General features: G+C 46.9%; 1 protein-coding gene across 4 annotated transcripts in view; it reads left to right on the plus strand.

Moving 5' to 3' along the window:
• Positions 1 to 19,650, plus strand: part of AHCYL2 (adenosylhomocysteinase like 2) — a 1,110,190-nt gene that overhangs the window by 751,967 nt on the left and 338,573 nt on the right. For all 4 annotated transcript variants that reach the window (XM_069629580.1, XM_069629582.1, XM_069629581.1 and 1 more), the window contains one exon: positions 10,933 to 11,049. In XM_069629580.1, coding sequence (XP_069485681.1) covers positions 10,933 to 11,049 — 117 coding nt within the window. The remainder of the gene's footprint in view (positions 1 to 10,932; positions 11,050 to 19,650) is intronic.

Below are 19,650 nucleotides of genomic sequence, written 5' to 3' on the forward strand. Positions count from 1 at the left end.
AGGTAGGGGTGCCAAAGCCGCTCAAGTAGCAGCCTCGTTGGCACCTGGCACTGCAGCAGCTGCTTCAAAACCGCTCCGAGATCTTGAGTCATTGTTCACCGTTAGGGTGGGGGCAGACTGCCTCAACATCTAGAAGAGTGGCGAGCCATTACTTCAGATGAGCGGGCTCTGGAAACAATTGCCCACGGCTACTGCTTGCCTTTTCTAAGACGGCCTTGCGACAATCCACCGGGGAAGCACTCTTTGAAGGTTCCGGATCCGCTCCTTGTGCAGGAAATATTGACCCTGCTGGAGAAGGGCACTATAGAACCAGTGCCTGTGGCGGTGCGGAACAAGGGTTTGCATTCTCTGTATTTTTTGATTCCCAAGAAGGACGGAGGACTGAGACTCATCTTTTACTTAGTGCTTGAACAAGTTCCCCAGGAAGCACAAGTTCAAGAGGGTCTCTCTTTCTAAGATCCATCAGGCACTCCAGCTTCAGGATTGGTTGGTGTCATTGGACCTGCAGGATACTTATTTTCATGTACCGATCCATCTCAAGCACAGGAAATACCCGAGGTTCACAGTTGGTGGCTCGCTCGTTTCAGGTCCTGCCATTCGGGTTGACCTCCGCCCAAGGGTCTTCACCAAGCTCATAGTGGTGGTGGCAGTGCATCTCGGGAGAGGCGAGATTCATGTCTACCCCTACCTGGACGATTGGCTGATCAGGGCACGTTCTCCTAAACAGGCATTGGATAATCTCAGCGTCACCTGCCACTCCCTTCACAAACTGGGCTTCTTCCTCAATTTCAAGAATTCACATATGACGCCTTCCCAACAGCTTCAGTACATCGGGACTGTGGTGGACACATCCTTTTGGATGTGCTTGCCACCCAAGGTGAAGGCTCCACACATTCTCCAGTGGGTCACCAAATTTCAACCTGCGCAAAGTCTTCCGGCTTTCGAATTCTTAAGGTTGCTCGGCCTCATGGGATCCTGCATTTTTCTGGTGCCAAAGACCCGACTGAGATCCCTTCAATGGGCTTTCAGGACGCAATGGTCTCAGTTATCAGGCAAGATGTCGGATCTCCTTTGGATTCCGTTCCGGGTCTCACAGGATCTTAATCTCATGAAAGGAGAACCTTTTTGGAAACCATGGCCAGAGGTAACCGTAGAGACGAACGCTTCCCTCACAGGGTGGGGAGCTCACGGCAACAATCTGACCATCAGCTGTCGTTGGTCCATCGGAGTCCAAACTACACTTCAATCTTTTGGAGCAATCAGGCTAGCACTGAAGGCTTTCCTGCCGTCTGTACGGGGAAGAATGTGCTGATAATGACGGACAACACAGTGGCCATGCATTAGCTTAACAAGAGGTGTAGTGTCGCTGGCACTGTGCAGAGAGGTGATGCAGCTCTGGTTCTGGGCAATTCAAGAGGGAATCTCCCTAGCGGCGGTGCATCTAGCCGGAGAGGAGAACATGGCGGTGGACGCTCTGAGCCGGCAGAGCGCAGTCGCCCATGAGTGGGAGTTAGCTCAGGAAGTCCTTCAGGAGATCTTTGCCCTTTGGGAACCCCTAAGGTGGACCTATTCGCGACCGGTGCCAACTGAGGTACGAGAGCTACTGCTCAAGGGAATTTCCTCTGAGATGAGCTCTAGGAGACGCGTTTGTCGTGGATTGGTCATTCCCGCTTCTGTACGCATGTCCTCCGATCCCTGTCATTCCTCAAGTTCTAAGGAGGTTACGGAGGGTCGGGTCCTGCATGATCCTCATTGCTCTGGATTGGACCAGTAGTGCGTGGTACCCAGACCTTCCAGACATTCCATCTGTTCTCCAATGCGTCTTCCCCAAAGAGTGCATCTTCTCTCGCGAGAGGAAGGCCGGGTTCTCCATCCAGAGGTCAAAACACTCAACCTTCACGCATGGTTTCTGAAAGGTTGAAATATAAAGATTGGGACCTTACGGATGACATAATGGAGGTGTTGCTTTCGGCCAGCCTTCCAGCAACAAAGTCCCTGTACCGTTGCGGTTGGCGTAAGTTTTGTGACTGGTGCAGGGGGAGGAATGTTGATGCTTTTCAATGTTCAATTCCGGAGGTTCTCTCCTTGCTTTCTTTAGCACACAGGGGTCTTCAGGTTGGGACCATTAAAGGTTACCTGGCAGCGCTGTCCATATTTAGGGGTTCATCCGAAGAATGCTCTTATTTTAAGATTCCATTGATCACCGAGTTTCTAAAAGGACTCTCAAATGTGTTCCCCCATTGCCTTTTCAGGTGCCGGTCAGGGACCGTAACCTGGTCTTAAAGTTTTTGATGGGTGCTCCGTTTGAACTTTTGCACTCCTGTCCATTGAGGTTGTTAAGCTTTAAGACTGTTTTATTGGTTATGATAACATCTGCTAGAAGAGTGAGCGAGTAGCAGGCTCTTTCTTCTAAGCCACCCTTTACTATTTTCCACAAGGACAGAGTTGTATTGAGTACGTCCTTCCTTCCTCCCTAAGGTAGTCTCTGACTTTCACTTAGGTAAGAAGGTTGTGCTACCTGCCTTCTATCCTCCTCCACATCCTATTAAGGAAGTGAAACGGCTACATAGGACCTGCGGAGAATGTTTAAGCATCTTATTTCTTCTCCATCCTTGGTTACTGCTTTGGGAGTGTCAAAGATGAGGAATACTTTGGAGGATACAATCCATTCGAAGAACAAGTCACTTACCAACTGGTAACATTCTTTCGACTGGATGTTCCTCCAATGTATTCCTCATTGCCCTCCCAGTTTACTCCTTTGAAGAATTTGCTGCGCTGTTGCAGCGTTCGTTCCAACAAGGCTGACAGCAGTCTACGCTAGTTGGGCACACATGGCCTACACGATGAGAGGTGGAAAAAACATGAACTGAGGCTATGAGCGCCGTGGCTGCTACTTATAACATCGCCCTCGACAGAGGCCTCAGAGGGACATCGACCAGACGCCATCGACGCTGGTCGCCCTCTGCCAAAAAATCTCTGAAGCAGCCGAGCTGTGGACATTACATGTCAAGGATGAGGAATATGTTGGAGGAACATCCAGTCGAAAGAATGTTACCAGTTGGTAAGTAACTTGTTCTTCTGCTTCGAGTATTTCTGCTTTGTATAGTCTTATCTGCCTTTGATATGTGTTTTTTTCTTGTGTTGGTCACAGGTATTTCTCCGTTCTTGTTCTAGTTTCCATTTTGTTTTTTTCATTGCTATGAGGTGGGGCGTGAACCATTTTGCCATTGTTTTCTTACGTGAGAGGATGAAGCATTTTTCCAGTGCAATGTCATCAATTGTTTCCGTGATCCATTTTAGGATTGCGTATATTCTTCTATGCCTGTTGCGTCTAGGGTGGTGGACAGTTTTGTGGCTACTATTGTTGTTTAGGGCCACACTGTTTTAACTTCTCCTATTTCTTTTCACGGTTGGAGGATTATTAGCGGGCTGCTCAGGTGTTATAGATGGAGAATGGACCACAAAGTGTATAATGAGGTGGACAACCCATAGGATTTGCGTTGCTGGTGCGGTTGTAACCAGGGGTTTGTTGCTGAAAATTGAGTCTACCATGTCTGCTGGGTGTCGCTCATTTTACCACTTGCAGTAGTTGCATTGCCGCTAGTTGTTAGGGGAGTTTTCCTAAAGTCCTACTTGGAGGTAAGACTTTTGTAAGCTATCACAGTGGTTTGTAGATCCCCAACTCTTAGTATCTATCTGTACTAACTCAGGACCTTGATAGTGGCAGAGCAGTCAGGCTTATCGAGGAAGGTGTGAGCTGTAGCCAAGTACACTGAACCCAGTAAATAAAGTACATCAAAGAAACACTTGCACTTAAATGTATAGTAAACTGAATATTATATTTACACAAGTCGCTATTAAATACTTAGCACATTAACCCATCACCACACATAGGTAACCTTTTCAATACTTTCAAATAGGCACCTCTTAGTTGGTGGTTGCTTAACGCATACCATTGTTACAGGAGCTTGACAGTTAAATCGATAATACTGCGCACCCACAAAATAATACGGTAATTGTATTTTGTCTGCATACACATATAAGAGTGATTTTTGGAGAGGAAAACAGTTAGTTAGTGTTATCCTAGTAGTTTCAGGTTCTAGAGGCAGTTTCGCAGCGCAGTAAGTCATTTAAAGTCAAACGCAACCCTAGCTAAAAGGCAGTTCATTTTGGTTTAAAGTCTTGCAAAGCAGAAGAAATCAAAGGTTCCTGTGGATACTTTCTAGCTTCTATGGAAAAAGATACAAGAAGGCTTAACCAACGTTGAGACACCGTTAAACGACTCACTAAAAGGACACAAGCAGCGGCTTGAGTCTTTGGTAAGAGTGTGTTCCCCTGGGCACCTCTATGTGCACTCCAACGCTCTGGAGCGACTTTCTGGAATCTGGTAAACACAACCTTTTTCCCCACGGTACCTTAGGTTAGAAGAACATTGTGCTGGATGCTCCGCAATGTTGCAGCTTTGGACCCGACCTCTGGATTACTTGGTCTGATGACTGAAGGCAGGACACTGGACGTGATCTGTCAGCAGCTGTCTCGAGGGAGTACCTGGGGCACGACTTTCAACAACTTTGATTCACTCTGCAGTTTTGGCACCTTTTCTGCAGAACTAACAAAGGATGTGGATTGCCTGGTCAACCTTCTTCACTTCTTGCAGTTCCACGCTCAGACGCTTACGGCCTACAAATCTATAAATGACCTATTTTTTTTATGTGTAGAACTGTGGTATTACATGGGCTACTGGTCGGGATCAGTTTCCCTGATCTAGTAATGAGTGCCTTACTATTTAATTTCCTTTCTCTGGTTTTATAGGATATTGCAGCTTTCTGGGTAAGGGCTTATTTGGGTGGACTTGGAGCCGTATTGGTTCACAATTGCGCATTAAACCCAAAACATTCATGTTAAGACCATAACTTTTGGGGCAACTGAGCTAATAGCTCATCTAAATCTTCACTGTCCCTTCATAATTCATGATTTGCATACTTTTCTTTATCTCGCAACATATCAATTACCTAATTTTAATGCATGTAACACCCCATCTGCGTTGCAATCGATAATACTTCTCATTGTGCACAATATATCTCTGATAGATTGAATGGGCGCTCAAGAGCAAAGTGTGTTGCTCTGAAATCGGGCCAATAGAAACGATTATCAGTTTGGTTACTGGGTGAACTATCGGACTATTAAATGTCGACTGCCTGCACCGTTTCAGAGGATAAAGGAACTCCTTTAACCTTTTGCTACTATTGTGGAGTGGTTTGCTCCTGTGTCTATTAGACATTGTACTTCCTTATCATTGATCTTGCACTTCACAATGAAACCTTCCGAATCCATCAGGCCCCATGCTTGTATGACCATGCCGATATGAGCATGTGTGCTTCAAATGCCCCTTCTGTTTGCAGTAGTGATGAGCTGCATTACTAGAAACATATCCATTTAAATCTTTGTTGGCCAAGAGTAACACTGCCACAGACACTACCTCTTCACTGGGCATGTCTGGTGCTTCTTCCTGGCACTGTTTGCCTCCCCATTGCTCATAATTGCAAACAATGGCCAGCTGTGCTCCATCAGTTGTTGCTGTTGTACATTTTCTACCTGAAAGGCTGTTGATTTTTCTTTGTTGGCCTCCCCCTTTTGCTTTTGACATTGTCAGTAACTCCTCAGTACATGTTTCTCTAATATTTGGAAACTTTGTACAAATGTCCTCCCATTCCCCTGGACTCCACAGGGCAGGTACTGTTAGCGGTTACCAATTCCTGCAGCACCTACCTCTGGTAACTGTCCTAAGGGGCTTGCAAATGTGCCCTCTGCATTATAAATCGCACCTGCGTTTATATGATAGGCTAGTGTGCAGCTCTTCCACCAAGGTCTGCCTGGCAGGCCAGATCTTGGTGAGGGGCTTGCATGCTTGCTGTGCTTTGATAGGTTCCACTTTCATGGCTTGTGCTGTTTATGCCACTTGCACAGTGTGATACTTCCCTAATGGATTAATAATATCCTCTGTTCCTGCCTCATCTATTTGGTCAGTTGCGAGCATAACTTAGCCGTGGGGTAGACGAGTTACATCCCTCCCCTTCAGTTTTTCATTTCTTAAATTGCTGCTCCTTTTTCAGCTTATTGTTGTAGGTTTGTCTCCAAGTTCCTTCATTTTGAATCCCCTAACCACTTTGATTTCCCTGCAAACCTTTCAAAAAAACTTGCCACTCTGCTCATTGATGAACCCTTATTTTCTTTGACACTTCTTGTAAGGAGCAGAATTCCTACAAAAGAAAAAAAGCCATTTGCCAACCGACAAGACCTCTCAGATCAAGCAATGACATCCGCTTTGAACTGAAATCATACGCAAGAAAAAAAATTGGGAATCCCCATTCTCCCACCTGGCTGCAAAAGCTTGGAACACACTTCCGAAAGAAATGCGCAATACAAAACACCACCTAAAATTCAGGTAACCGCTCAAAATCTGGCTCTTCACCTCAGAACTGGATGGCATCAACTTACATACACCAATGGAAATAGAATGCACCAGAAGCAAATGCACACCATCTCACAAGCCAAAACCCCTGCGCTAGGCAAAGCCCAAGGGACAGGGACTGTAGCTGGAGAGGAAGGAGCACTAATCATTAACTAAAATCCAACGTAACAGGGAGCCATTGGGATTCGGATGGAGGAGGCGCACCCCAGGAGCTCAGGGAGACTAGCCAGGCAGACCCTAGTGACAACCAACGAGCAACCCTCACCACCTTCCCGCCCACAGATCATTAGACAGTCACAGTGACCTGCCACTGGCACGTGCAGAACCAAACAAATGAACCAACAAAGGAACGCTCCTGCAGAAAGCAAGGGCAGAGAGACACAACACAGATGTCTGAAAGGAGGTAACCCCACTAACCCATCTGCTTAAAAAAACTCCTCTGCAATCACACCTCACACCCTAAACAAAGAACCACTTTCTTGCACAGCAATCCGATCGGTAAACCACACCCATGCTCAGCTAACAGTGTTAACCGAACTGAGGCTGCCAAGAGGACATCACTAATCTGGCTCTACCTTTATCTTGCTACACCCTACTAACCCTCCCCTCTTACATTTCAGATCTGCCAGAGCGCCAGGGGACCCCTCCGGTGGTGATAGTGCACAGTATAAATGTCCTTTACAATTAACATTAACTTCTTAAGTAAAACATCTTTAATGTATCAAATTTGGCGTGTGAAGGAATCTGTCAACGCCTATCCCCTTTCATCTGTATGTTCCATTTTTCTTTGTTACCTACATTTTTTTGTCTATTTAACCTTCGAACATAAAATATATTGCTGTGCCAATGTCAGGAGTTTCTGGCTCTTTTGATATTTCTGCCCTCGTTCTAACATATATCCAGTCCTTATTGGCCTGTAATTTGTTTTCAAACTTCAATTTCTTCTTTCTTTACATGAAACAAAAGTGTTTTTCTACTCATGGGGGTGTTTTTTGAACCTGCCCTCTTCACCTTTTCCCCCCTTCTATCCTCTCTGTGCTCCTTTTCCTCCCTTGGCTCAGCCCTCGGTTCCCATTTAATTTGCTCAATCTCCATTAGCACCCTGGGTGGGGGAGCCAGCCAATCGGGTGGCTAGGAACGCGGGCTGAGACTACTAGTGAAAGCCTGCGTTCTATGCCACCTGATGATCCCCTGCAGCCTGCTCCCCCCAACCCCTCCTGCTCCCCTGTCGTGGCCACCCGGTCCCACCTCTCCCCCACCCCCAGCACCCGCCCCCTCATCCGGCACATGTTTTTTTTTTAAATCTCTCCCTCCAAACCCCACTTATCCATCCTCTGCTCGCCACCCTGACTCATATCACCTCATTAGCTTTTAGTCTCTGGTCCCCCTGCATTGTTTGACCTACCACATATTATATTCGACTTCTAGAATTATTTGTAAATCTTTGTATTGTAGCTGCTCTTTTTAGCAGTTAATTTATATCCTGTTTCTGCCCACGCTGCCCTGCAGTTAAAGCATCACAAGTGTGGCGCAGCCCAAGGAGAAACACTAACATTCATCGGCAGCACCCCAGCAAAACTTAGTGGTTTAAAGTAGGCCTCTTACCTTTTCTTTTTTTATGCACACAGTTTTGAAGGTAAGTGGTCCGTTACTCCAGTTTACTGTGTCTGCTAGGCATTGCGAATCCAAGGCTGGATTGCACCAAATGCAGAAACCACCAGCAGATTGCCAAAAGAAAACGGGCAGAAAAGGTAGAAATTATGTTTACTTCCATACTGCTGTGCAGAAGTGGGTTGGGAAAGAAGCATAGTATCCCCATCCAAAAACCTAAAAAAGTTTGCCTTGAGCTTAGAAAAATATGGGGTTTTATACAGTTTTACACAATGTACCTCATACAGAGAAGTTCATATGATACATTTAGTCTGTTGCATTAGCAATGGATGTCCAACGTACATCCTGGCGGATAGGACCATCCAAGCTCTCTGTAATTCTGCTTGACTAACCTCCCCACCTCACCGCTGTCCATGCTGCACCCGCACATGACTTAACCCCCTACTCTTTAAGTAGGGTTACCAGATTTCCAAAATGAAAAACCGGGACAGCCACAACATAAAAGGACTACCCCATCGCAGCCTACCCATTACCATCCCTCCCCGCATAAACACCACCCAACACTATTTCCAGCACTTCTCCTTTCTATAAATCATATATGATCTCAATTGGGCAGTTTTGTCTGTGAATCTTGGCATGTTAATTACAAACAAGCTTTTGCTCTACTTGATATTACATGGCTTGCTGCACAATAATTTCCAAGCCAGTCTCTGTGACAGTCGGTAAGTGTTGCGGATGCATCATACTTGAAATGTTGGGGGTTCGAGCCTATCCTCCATCCTCCAAATTGAAAATTCTGAAAGTGTTGTGAAAATAATTACAATTATAATTGTCACCTGCCCTTTGTGCAAAACCGGGACCGGGTTTTTAAATTTAAAAAAACTCTAGGGACGGGGGGGTGCTCAGTCAGAGGTCAAAACCGGGATGTCTGGTCACCCTATCTTTAGGAGCTTCCAATTACACCAAACGGTGCAAAACTGTGGACTCAGCATTTACATATTCAGCTTTTTAGTTATCAGGCCCACCTTCATGATCTAATGCGTTTTTTTGTAGGCAGGCGTTCCTGCACCTCAGACGTTTGCTTACCTCCTTCTGACATGACCTTGAGGGCACCTGCGCGACTGTCAACCAATCACTGTTTGTTCTGCGCCACCTGCCCTAGAATGGTTGTGGCTCTGTCATTGCTACAATGCCGCCTGCCATTCGGCTTTGTCTGTGGCTCTATACGTCTACTTATCAGAGGAAAATGTCACCACCTTCCACAGAGGCAAACGGGGTGTGGAAAGAAATGGGATCTCTGCAGTGTTCAGTGGGAGGTGGGTGGGCAGAGTGGTGTTCGAGGGGTTATAAAAGGAGCAAAGGGCAGGGGAATGCAGCCATCCTGTCTCACTCTGTTAACGATGCCTTAAAGGGTTCCGTTTCGATGTTAATATTCAAGGTGAATATTACTGTGCCCATCAGAGAGCTAGTTGAGGATCTATCCCGGCCGTATCTGAGGCATTGTTGGGGATCTACTCTTAACCACTGGCCTGTCTCAAAGAAGGCTTTAAAGTCTAATCATCCTGAGTAAAGAAAGCAATATGCTCCTGATCATCAGTCAGGGGTTTGGTAAATGTCATAGCTTCACAGCATTTCTAACCTTCAAAAGCCTTGAACTTCCCTGGCGATCAAGTTCTCTCACAGCGAGACAGCCATCGGTGCTTAAAGGACAAAAAAATAAGCATTGTGCTTTACTAATGCCACGTAATGTAGCATACATTGGTGTTAGCTTTGCATGTAACTCAGTTCGACTTTGGTTTGACTCTGATCATTTTCATAGTACTCCGAGCTACTGAATGATTGCAACAATTTCCTCTGTGGCTTTCAAAACTAATTTCACATGCTAACTTCTGAAAATGCTCAACTTTGTTCCTGCACTCTGTTTGATCTCCACATGCTACTTTATTCCATCACTGGCTTTGTGAGTAATAGGAATTAGCATAAATTGCATTTTATAACCATGATCTGAGTCCATCCTCTCACCAATATCTTACTTGAGCCATCTTCACCTCAAAATGGCGTCTGACAAACCCAGCACCAATGTACCATCCCAACCCCCCCCCTGCACCAAACAGATTCCCATTGAACTCTAGGTTTATCCCCCTAAGACTCCCTTTCAAAATCGACTTCAAGAGCTACCACGTTGGCCAGCAAGAACCTCAGAGTATTCATATCCCATACTTCTCATCAGAACAGCCAGTGCTGGGGTCATGACCGATCTGTGATAAGGCTGGATGTAAGTTTAAAACAGTAAAGCCTTTTTCTTTCTCAGTCATGCTCTGGGAACTTTTTAAGACATTATTCAGCAAAGGTGATGGATTTGAAATAGTATATTTTTTAATTAGGCGACAATGGTATTGCAGAGTGAGAAGAGCTGATAAAGAATAGTATGAAGTGCTAAAGGGGATTGGTGTGATTGGGCCTGTATTACACATAAATGGTTACAAGATGTGCGTTCAGATGTTAGTGTCTATTGTTGTTTTGAGGAGATTCCTTCTCTCTCTCCCATTAAAGAATAACTGCAAACACTGCCACCTAAAATATATGAAAATAATTGTACCAGTCCTTGCTTTCTTTAGAATGTGTGCTTGAAACCTTCTAATAGGGTTACATGTTTAGAGCTATAATGACATTATACAGATAGATATGGTCTCATCTTTCCCATACTACCTCCTCACAGTGGATCTTTTTTTCATGTCAATAGGCTTTCCAATCTGACTATGAAGGTGGGCTACTGTTAGCTATTGTGGGTTGGTTTTGGACAAGTGCATGCATTTCTTTAAACTTTTTGTCATGCTTTCATAATATAGGTTGTACCAGTTATCTAAGGCTGGGAAGCTGTGTGTTCCAGCGATGAACGTCAATGATTCAGTCACCAAACAGAAGTTTGACAATCTGTACTGCTGCAGGGAATCCATACTTGATGGGTGAGTTTTTACCTGTTGCAAAGGAAACAATCTGCTTTTATGCTTTTGTGTTTTTTAAACGCAAATGGTGGCTGATCAATAGTAGTTGCGTAGGATGCAATGTCAATAAAAACAGGAGAATAACAATGGGCTAGTAAAAGTACTGCAAATCTGTAGTGAAGCATTCAAATTAAATGGCCTTATCATTTGTGCAACCACATGTTAAGTAGTTATCCATTATGGATCTTCATAATTCATAACCGCTAGGTGTACATTTGTTAAGGATACCAATCGGGCGTCACACACGGACCAGGACACTTGGTCTTATTCTGCGATATGGCGCTCAATAGGAATGTTTTTTCTTTAATTTCAATTAATTCAAATTGAGCCGATACCAGACCCATCTCACATCCCCTTTTATAAATATCCCGAGTCACCATGGACCATGAACCAGGCCGGTTGGTGAAAATACTATATTTTTAGAATTCACAAAAATCACACATTTTAATATTGGACAGCAATCACCAATGGGGTGCTAATTACAATAAAAACTACTGAACTATACTTGGTTAATGTCGGATCTTGCTTCTTCCTGGCGCAGAGGCAGCACAAACGCCTCCCTCCCCGTTGGGTCTTGGCACCTGGGAGCGATCAACACAGGCCACCTTGACCCTTCGGGGAAAGCTGGTTAGCGTCCAATCAGTGGATAGGGCAGGGGAGGTTAGGAACACAGGGAAGAGCGTTAGGTAGAAGTTGTGGAGTAAAACAGGGATGCCCTCTGGCCCCCGCCTTGTTCATATCTTTCCTCAGAGATTTTAAAGAAACTCAATCTACAATAAGATCTTTTCCACCCAAAATAGGCATTACTCAGGTTCCGAGACTTTTATACGCAGACGAACTGATATTGCTTGACCAGACCCAGGTCAGGTTGCAATGACAATTGGACAACCAACCTGTCAGCCTATTCCACCGAAAACAACTTGGAAATCAACAAAACAAAAACCGAGATAATGATTTTCCAAAAACCAGGGACAAAAAAGAAAGGCTTTCAACTGGTTCCTTAACGACACCAAAATAGAACTGGTTGAGTCTTTCAAGTATCTTGGTGTACAACTCGACAGTACAAAGTGGGCCAGGAATCTGCCAAATGACCTATGGGCGAAGTCAAAGAATCTAGCTGCTCAATTGAGATCAGTTGATAGAAAATTCGGCAAATTCTCTCTACAACCAGCCATCACCTTTTACAAGTCCAAGATTATCCCCTCTCTGACATATGGCATGGATGCTACCCAGTCTATTCCTCCGGGTATTTGGCTTAAACTCGAAGGGTTTATCTGGAGATCCGTTCTGGGTTTACCCAATTCCACCGCTGTAGCTCTGATACTACGGGAACTTGGCCTTGTCTCCCTAAAAGCTGTGGTGGATATTTCCTCACTACAACTTTACGGGAAAGTCATTCATCCAGAGAGTCTTGAAATCTATCGCATGATCGGGGGAAGAGATTGAAAAGGGCAAATAACCGGACCATGACCAAATGGGCTATGGATCCAAACCTGAAACTACAGGAAATTGCATGCAGCAAGGAAGATCTAAAGAATAATCCTGCTAGGATTAAATACAAAATGCAACATACAGACTGGATCCTGACTACGGAAAAAACCGCACACAACAAACTCCTAGCCCATCTTCCAATGACCATTAACAAACTAACAGAACCAATGACATATTGTAAGAGATATCCTAATAAATCATTGATGAGAATCTTCTTAAAAGCCCGCCTCAACGTTCTGGAGATTCAGGAAATTCTTGCGATCAGAACAGTATCTATGGTAAAAGCCTGTACACTGTGTAAAAACCCTGAAGAAACAGAATCCATCAGGCATCTGCTAATGCGCTGTCCCGCCCTGCAACAAGCAAGGATCGCCTTTTTCAGCCCTCTGACTGTAATATCGTTTGCGGGTAACAAAGAAATCTGTTGGAATCGTTTAATCACTGGGGACAAGACACGATGGCACACGGCGTCTGCCAAACTTTTGAATTTAGCGATCGAAAAAATTAAATCGAACATTGCCATCTGACTTTCGTACATCCCTTTTGGTGGAAGCGCGGTTTTGTTCTTGTCCCCTTGGTGATGTCTATCATGAACTTTTCTTTCGTGCTACCGAAATGTTTTTGAGTCCTTGTAAAAATCTTATTTTGATTATATACAAGTAATAAAAAAACGGTTGTGGATGGGTTTGGGGGTGGTTAGGGTCACATGCTCCTCAGCTCCTGCATCTGGAGTTCTCTGCCCTTACGTTCCTGCACTCTCACATTCACACCAAATGCCAGAAGTTGACCAGGGCCTTTGTGCTGGAGCCCTAAACCAGGAAATGTAACACCTGGTTCTTTACACAACACATGTTTGCTCTGTAAACCTCTGCATTAACTCATGTAAGGCTTAGACACAAATCCCCACATTACACCATGCAGGTTTTCGACTCTGCATTACTTCATGCAGAAGCAACTGGGACAATCGCACTACCCCATGCAATACGTGTCCCCTTAACAAGGAAAAAAACGTAAATACACTTAGCTTCGGTGTTCTGTTCAAGTCCTGTCTTTTCGGGCCTTTTCATATTGGCTGGCCACAGCAGCGCTCTCAACCTTGTAAGACACTGCAAGGAGCAATGATTATGTCAATACGGGCGTGCATACACATGCGTGAGTCTGTCTAGGGTTAATGCTTCAAAGTTAGTTACTCCGCATAGCGGATTCACTGTTCCGGGTGCATGCAATAATACACTTGTTTAGAACACAATCGAGTGCTATTAGTTCCGTCTCATGCTGGGTTAATACAAGAGCGCCATGCGTTTCCCGTTCATTTCGTTTGCGGTTCCTGAGTGCAAGTAACTTCAGGACATGGTTCCATACAGCGCCCTTAGGTACTGCAGAGCTGACTGCGCGCGTAAGAATGAAAGCGCACTTATCTGAAATGGTACGCGTGGCCTAGGGTGTGTCTACAGGCGGCTGGTGGGTGCCCTGCGGAGGCTTGCCAACGGGAGCTCTGGTGTTGCACGTCCTTCCTCTCTGCTGGTCAGAATTGCGAGCCCCGTCCTTCGAGCGCGGCTCGCGCATGCGCGTTGGTGTGGGCGTGGCCGGGGGCATGGCGGTCCTCACTCCAGCAGGCCTGTGTTGCACACAGCCTGCTGGGAATTGTAGTACTCGGGCTGTTCTCCGTCCCAGGGCCATAGTTCTGCAAAAGGGATGGAGAACACACCTAGAGTACTGGGTGGAAGGCTTTCTGCACCCTGTGTAGGCGGCTGCCACCCTCCTTGCCCCTTCGCCAGCCCTAGCCCTGCCGGTTAACCTTCTACATGAACATATCCAAAGCACAATTAAATAGGAGCACTTTTTGAATTAGGCTCGATAGCACCCAAGTTAAGGTTTCCCCCTGCAATGTTCCCTCAACCCACAAATAATCGAATTCTGAGTGAATAGAAAGAAGCAGCAGGTAATTGGGATTTTAAACCCTTTGCAATAGCATGAAATGACACTCGGAAATTGACAAATAATGTGCGGTTAAATCTTTGAGACAAATGTGATTTCTCATGACAACGGGAATGCATAAACACTAGCAATCACAAGGCAAGGGATCAACAAGAGGCATACAATTCAAAAACAAGTGGAAAGTTAAAACCTGCTGCAGCCGAATTCACACGTTGGAAAGTTTCATTTTCTCAATTCCCGTTCAAATTTACATACAAGTTTTATGAAAAATGGGTGAAATACTTGGATTTTCAATGCAGTTTTTGGACTGGGGAATAGATATGTATCATAGGGACAATAAAGAGGTGAAAGGCGGTCTCTTTGCTGGTGAATTTAGAGAGATTTCGAAGGTAGAGTGAGGTTCATTTTTAGCAAAATAGAGCAGTGAAAAAGAGAACCGGCTTTAAAATGAAAGGCAAATTTTACTTAAACTAGATTTAATGGCTAAGAAAGGAGGATCTCCACCCGTTAATATAAGTTACGCTGCAGTTGTAACCCTTCATGCAGTGTACCCCTTTTCTTTAGGGAAAATGTATTTATTTAATCAAAATATCGCTAATGACTTATGTTCGAAGGGATTGTGTCCTCCGACGTATTCCACATCTGACAGTTGTGTCCCACAGCAGTGCACTTTGGAAACTTTTCAGCAGAAGGTGTCTTGCGTCGATCCCATGTCCCTCTAGGACGCACGGTGCACCGTTGCTTCAGTTCGTTTTTTTTCCGAGAGCGAACGTGTTGGCTTTGTAAAACTCGGCACGCCTCGTGCATTCTTTGAATCTCTTATGTCTATTTCTTCAACCCCTCTGACTCCAAGGTCAGGGCTCAAGTCTTACGGGGACTGCAAGTCCAAGATGTCGTTGACTGACCGGCACCATATTTGCTTATGGTGCCTGGGCGAGTCGCACGACACAGACTGCTGCTCCAAATGCCAGTCTCTTACAGCCAAGGCCTTGTGTGAAAGGAAGGGGAAGCTCCATGCAGGTAAGCCATTGAAAATGTCCCGTAAGACCAGATCGAAGTCTAGGGTTTCCACCGATGACTTGAGGGGCGACTCTCTGCGTCAGGAGGAAGCTTGAGGTCCTCTGACCGAGAGTTTCCCGCCATGCCTCGTCTTCGCGGCACTCTTGTAAGTGCCGCCACCGGTCGCCTTCCTCGTCCTCTTCGGAGGATGGTGCTGTGCGTACGGTCGCCTGTCCCACGAAGTCCACGACATTGTAGGAGTGGGCAGTGTTTATAGAGCAGATGCCGTGACTCGCACCAGGAGCCCTCGAGGTGCGGACAAGAGCAGTCGCAAGAGATGTGCGCCCATGTCTCGGTCCTCGTCCCCAGCAAGACCAGTGCAGCCTGTGGAGGTACCGATGCCAGCGTCGACTCGTTCGGTGCCAGTCCGTTCGGACTTGGACGATGCTGTTTCGTCCTATCAGCCCACGCCTCTAGCGGCGTCGACACCGAAGTTCTCGGCGTCGCTGCCCTCAGGGAGGATTCCAGCATCAAAGGCTCTCGGCGTCGAAGCTTTCGGTGCCTTCAGCGTTTTTTGGGCATGCTGTGAGGAGTTTCCTGGGGCTTCCTCTGTCTGGAAGGCCGGTATTGGTGAAAAAGTACCGCCCATCTGTTGGTGAGCCCAGCTATTTGTCTACGCACCCCACTCCTGAGTTTGGTGGTTCAGACGGCTACGGCCACCTCGAGGCAGCAGGTGTACCCTCCCATCCCTCCGGATAGGGACGAAAAGTGCTTAGACGGATGGGCTTGGAAGGTCTTTTCTTCAGGGAGCATGGCACTGAAGGCTGTCAACTCCACATGTGCCCTGGCAAGATTTACACACACTCTGTGGACCTGTATTTCCTCTGCGGCTGAGAATATTCCCGAGGGGGAGGAAAGGGATGGCTTCCTAGCCATGGGGCGTGACAGCAAGGATGCTATGTGTGAATCCCTTCAGTCGGGGTTGGACATGGCAGACTGTCAGCCGGTCCATGGCTGCGAGCACCGTACTATGCAGGTTTGCGTGGTTGCGGAAGTCGGGTTTGCTCCTGATGTGCAATCCCGTCTTCTGAACATGCCCTTTGATGGCGTTCATTTATTTGGCAGCAAGGATGACGAGACCCTTGAGAGGTTGCAGACCTCCAAAGCTGCAGCAAAATCTTTGAGCGCTGCAGTGCGTCAACCTCTGCCTTTTCGGCCTTGGGGACAGCAATGGCGGGGAAGTTCCTTTTGTGTCTACTCGTTTTTTGGTAGATCGAGAGGAGCTACCAGTAAGGGGGCCACTATAAGAGTACCTGTGGTGGAAAACAAGGTACTCGGGGTGCCAAAGCCGCTTGGACAGTTGTCTCTTTGCCCTTAGGCACTGTCGCACCCACCCCAGCTCGGTCATGAGGCCATGTCCCATATGTTCGCCGGTTGGGGGCAGACTTGCGCAGCATCTTGGAGAATGGCGTGCCATTACTTCAGATGTGTGGGTTCTGGATATCATAGCCCACGGCTACTGCCTTCCCTTCCGTAAGCGGCCTCACAACAGTCCACTGGGGAAGCTCTCTTTGAAGCGTCTGGATCCGTTCTTTGCACAGGAAATCCTATCCCTGCTGGAGAAAGGCGCCATAGAACTGGTGCCTGATACGGAGAGGAACAAGGGATGGTATTCCCCTTATTTTTTGATCCAAAAGAAAGATGGAGGATTGAGACCCATCATGGACTTCCGTTGGTTGAACAAGCTTCTCAGGAAGGACAAGTTCAAGATGTTCACTCTTTTCCAGGCCCTTCAACTTCAGGATTGGTTGGGGTCTATGGACTTCAAGGATGCTTACTTTCATGTGCCGATTCATCCGGAGCACAGGAAGTACCTCATGTTTGCGGCTGGTGACTGTTTCGGGTCCTGCCATTCGGATTGACCTCCGTCTGAGGGTCTTCACCAAGCTGATGGTGGTGGTGGCAGCATACCTTAGAAGAGGGGGGGATTCATGTCTACCCCTACCTGGATGATTGGTTGATCAGGGCGCGCTATCCACAGCAATCCCTGGATCATCTTTCACCTGCCATTCCCTTCACAAGTTGGGCTTCTTCAATTTAAAGAAGTCGCATTTGACACTTTCCCAGCGGCTCCAATACATCGGAGCAGTGCTAGACGCGTCTCTGGGGCAGCGTTCGCCTCCCCAGGTGAGGGCTCATCACATTCTGCAGATGGTGGACAAGTTTCAACGTGCCCAGTCTCTCCCGGCTTCCGAATTCTTAAAGTTGCTCGGGCCTCATGGCATCCTGCATTTTTCTGGTGCCCGAAGCCAGACTGCGGATGAGATCCCTGCAGTGGGCTCTCAAGATGCAGTGGTCGCAGTTCTGCGGCAGGATGTCGGATCCCGTTCAGATTCCGACCTCGGTCGCCCAGGATCTTCTATGGTGGGCCGACAAAGGCAATCTGATGCAGGGGGCACCATTTTAGCAACCATGGCCCGAGGTGATGATCATGACAGATGCATCCCTCACAGGATGGGGCACTCATGCCAACAAGTTGACAGCCAGCGGCCGTTGGTCTCCGTCTGAGTCTAGACTCCACATAAATCTTTTAGAGGCCATCAGGCTAGCCCTGAAGGCTTTTCTGCTAGTCTAGGACAAATCAACCGTAAACAAATGGTCATAAAGACCAAAAGTTCTAAAAATGCTACCACCAAAGGTTTGAACACATTGTAAAAAAAAAACGGGGGCTGCAGGGGTATCCTCATTGCCCTGCTCACTATACTTCATATAGTGAGCGGGAGTTGCGGGGGACACCCCCGCAGCCTTTCAATTAAAAAAATAACGGGGGCTGCGGGGTTGTCCCCCGCTTCACCCCGCTCACTATACTTTATGGTATACTTTATGGTATAGTGAGCGGGGGTTGCGGGGGACACCCCTGCAGCCTTCCGTTAAAAAATAAAAAAAGAAAAAAGGACCCTGCAGTGCCGGTTCTCGATCACAGAAGTGAAAGGGAACTGGCGCTGCAGGAACACAACGTGAAGATGACGGTAAGTGGGGTTTGTTTATGTTGGGGGTGTCAGTGTGCTGATGATGTGGCTGGGGCGTGTTATGGGTGTGTTGTGTGTGGGTGTGAGAATGTATGTGTTCGCATGAGAAAGGTGCAAACTTTTGGTAGTTCGCACCTTTCTCATGCGAACGATTTGCCTGCTGTACTTTCAGCCGCGGGCAAATCACTTAGATTCTTTCTGCCGTCTTTGTGGGGGTAGACTGTCCTGATTATGACGGACAACACAGTGGCCATGCATTACCTCAACAAAAAAGGGGGGCAGGGTCACTCCCATTGTGCAGAGAGGCGATGCAGCTCTGGTTCTGGGCCATCCAACAGGAAATCTCGATCTTGGCAGTTCATTCGGCTGGAGGCGAAAACGTGGCAGCGGACGCTCTGAGCAGGCAGAGCATGGTCTCTCAAGAATGGGAGTTGGCTCAGGAAGTCCTTTTGGAGATGTTCGACTTCTGGGCAACCCCACAAGTGGATCTCTTGTCTGTTCATCAGTGTCAACCGGAGAGATTTTGCTCACAGGAATTTCCCCCAAGAGGAGCCTTAGGTGACGTGTTCGTAGTGGAGTGGTCCTTCCCACTGCTGTACGCGTTTCCTCCGGTCCCAGTCATTCCTCAAGTGTTGCTGAGGTTCGGTTCCTGAATGATCCTCATTGCTCTGGATTGGGCCAGGAGAGCGTGGTACCCAGACCTTCTCAACATGTCCATCTGCCCTCCATGCTGTCTTCCCTACCGAGACGATCTCTCATGGGTGGGGGGGGGGTCCGGTTCTTGATCCAGAGGTCGGGTGTCTCAACCTTCATGCTTGGTATCTGAAAGGTTGAGATGCAAGGATTGCGACCTCCCTGAGGATGTGATGGAGTTTTTGCTTTCGGCCAGGCGACGAGCAAAAAAATCCCTGTACTGTTGCTGGAAGTTCTGCGACTGGTGCAGGAACAGAATGTGGATCCTTTCCAATGTTCCATTCCTCTGATTTTGGTCTTTTTTGCTTTCTTTAGCCCACAAGGGCCTTCAAGTGGGTACCATTAAGGGTTACTTGGCGGCGCTGTCCATATTTAAGCACTCGTCAGAAGTGTTCTTACTTTAAGATTCCTT

The sequence above is a fragment of the Ambystoma mexicanum genome, chromosome 12 (genome assembly GCF_040938575.1).
Source record: "Ambystoma mexicanum isolate Mex_15411 chromosome 12, UKY_AmexF1_1, whole genome shotgun sequence".
Classification (NCBI taxonomy): domain Eukaryota; kingdom Metazoa; phylum Chordata; class Amphibia; order Caudata; family Ambystomatidae; genus Ambystoma; species Ambystoma mexicanum.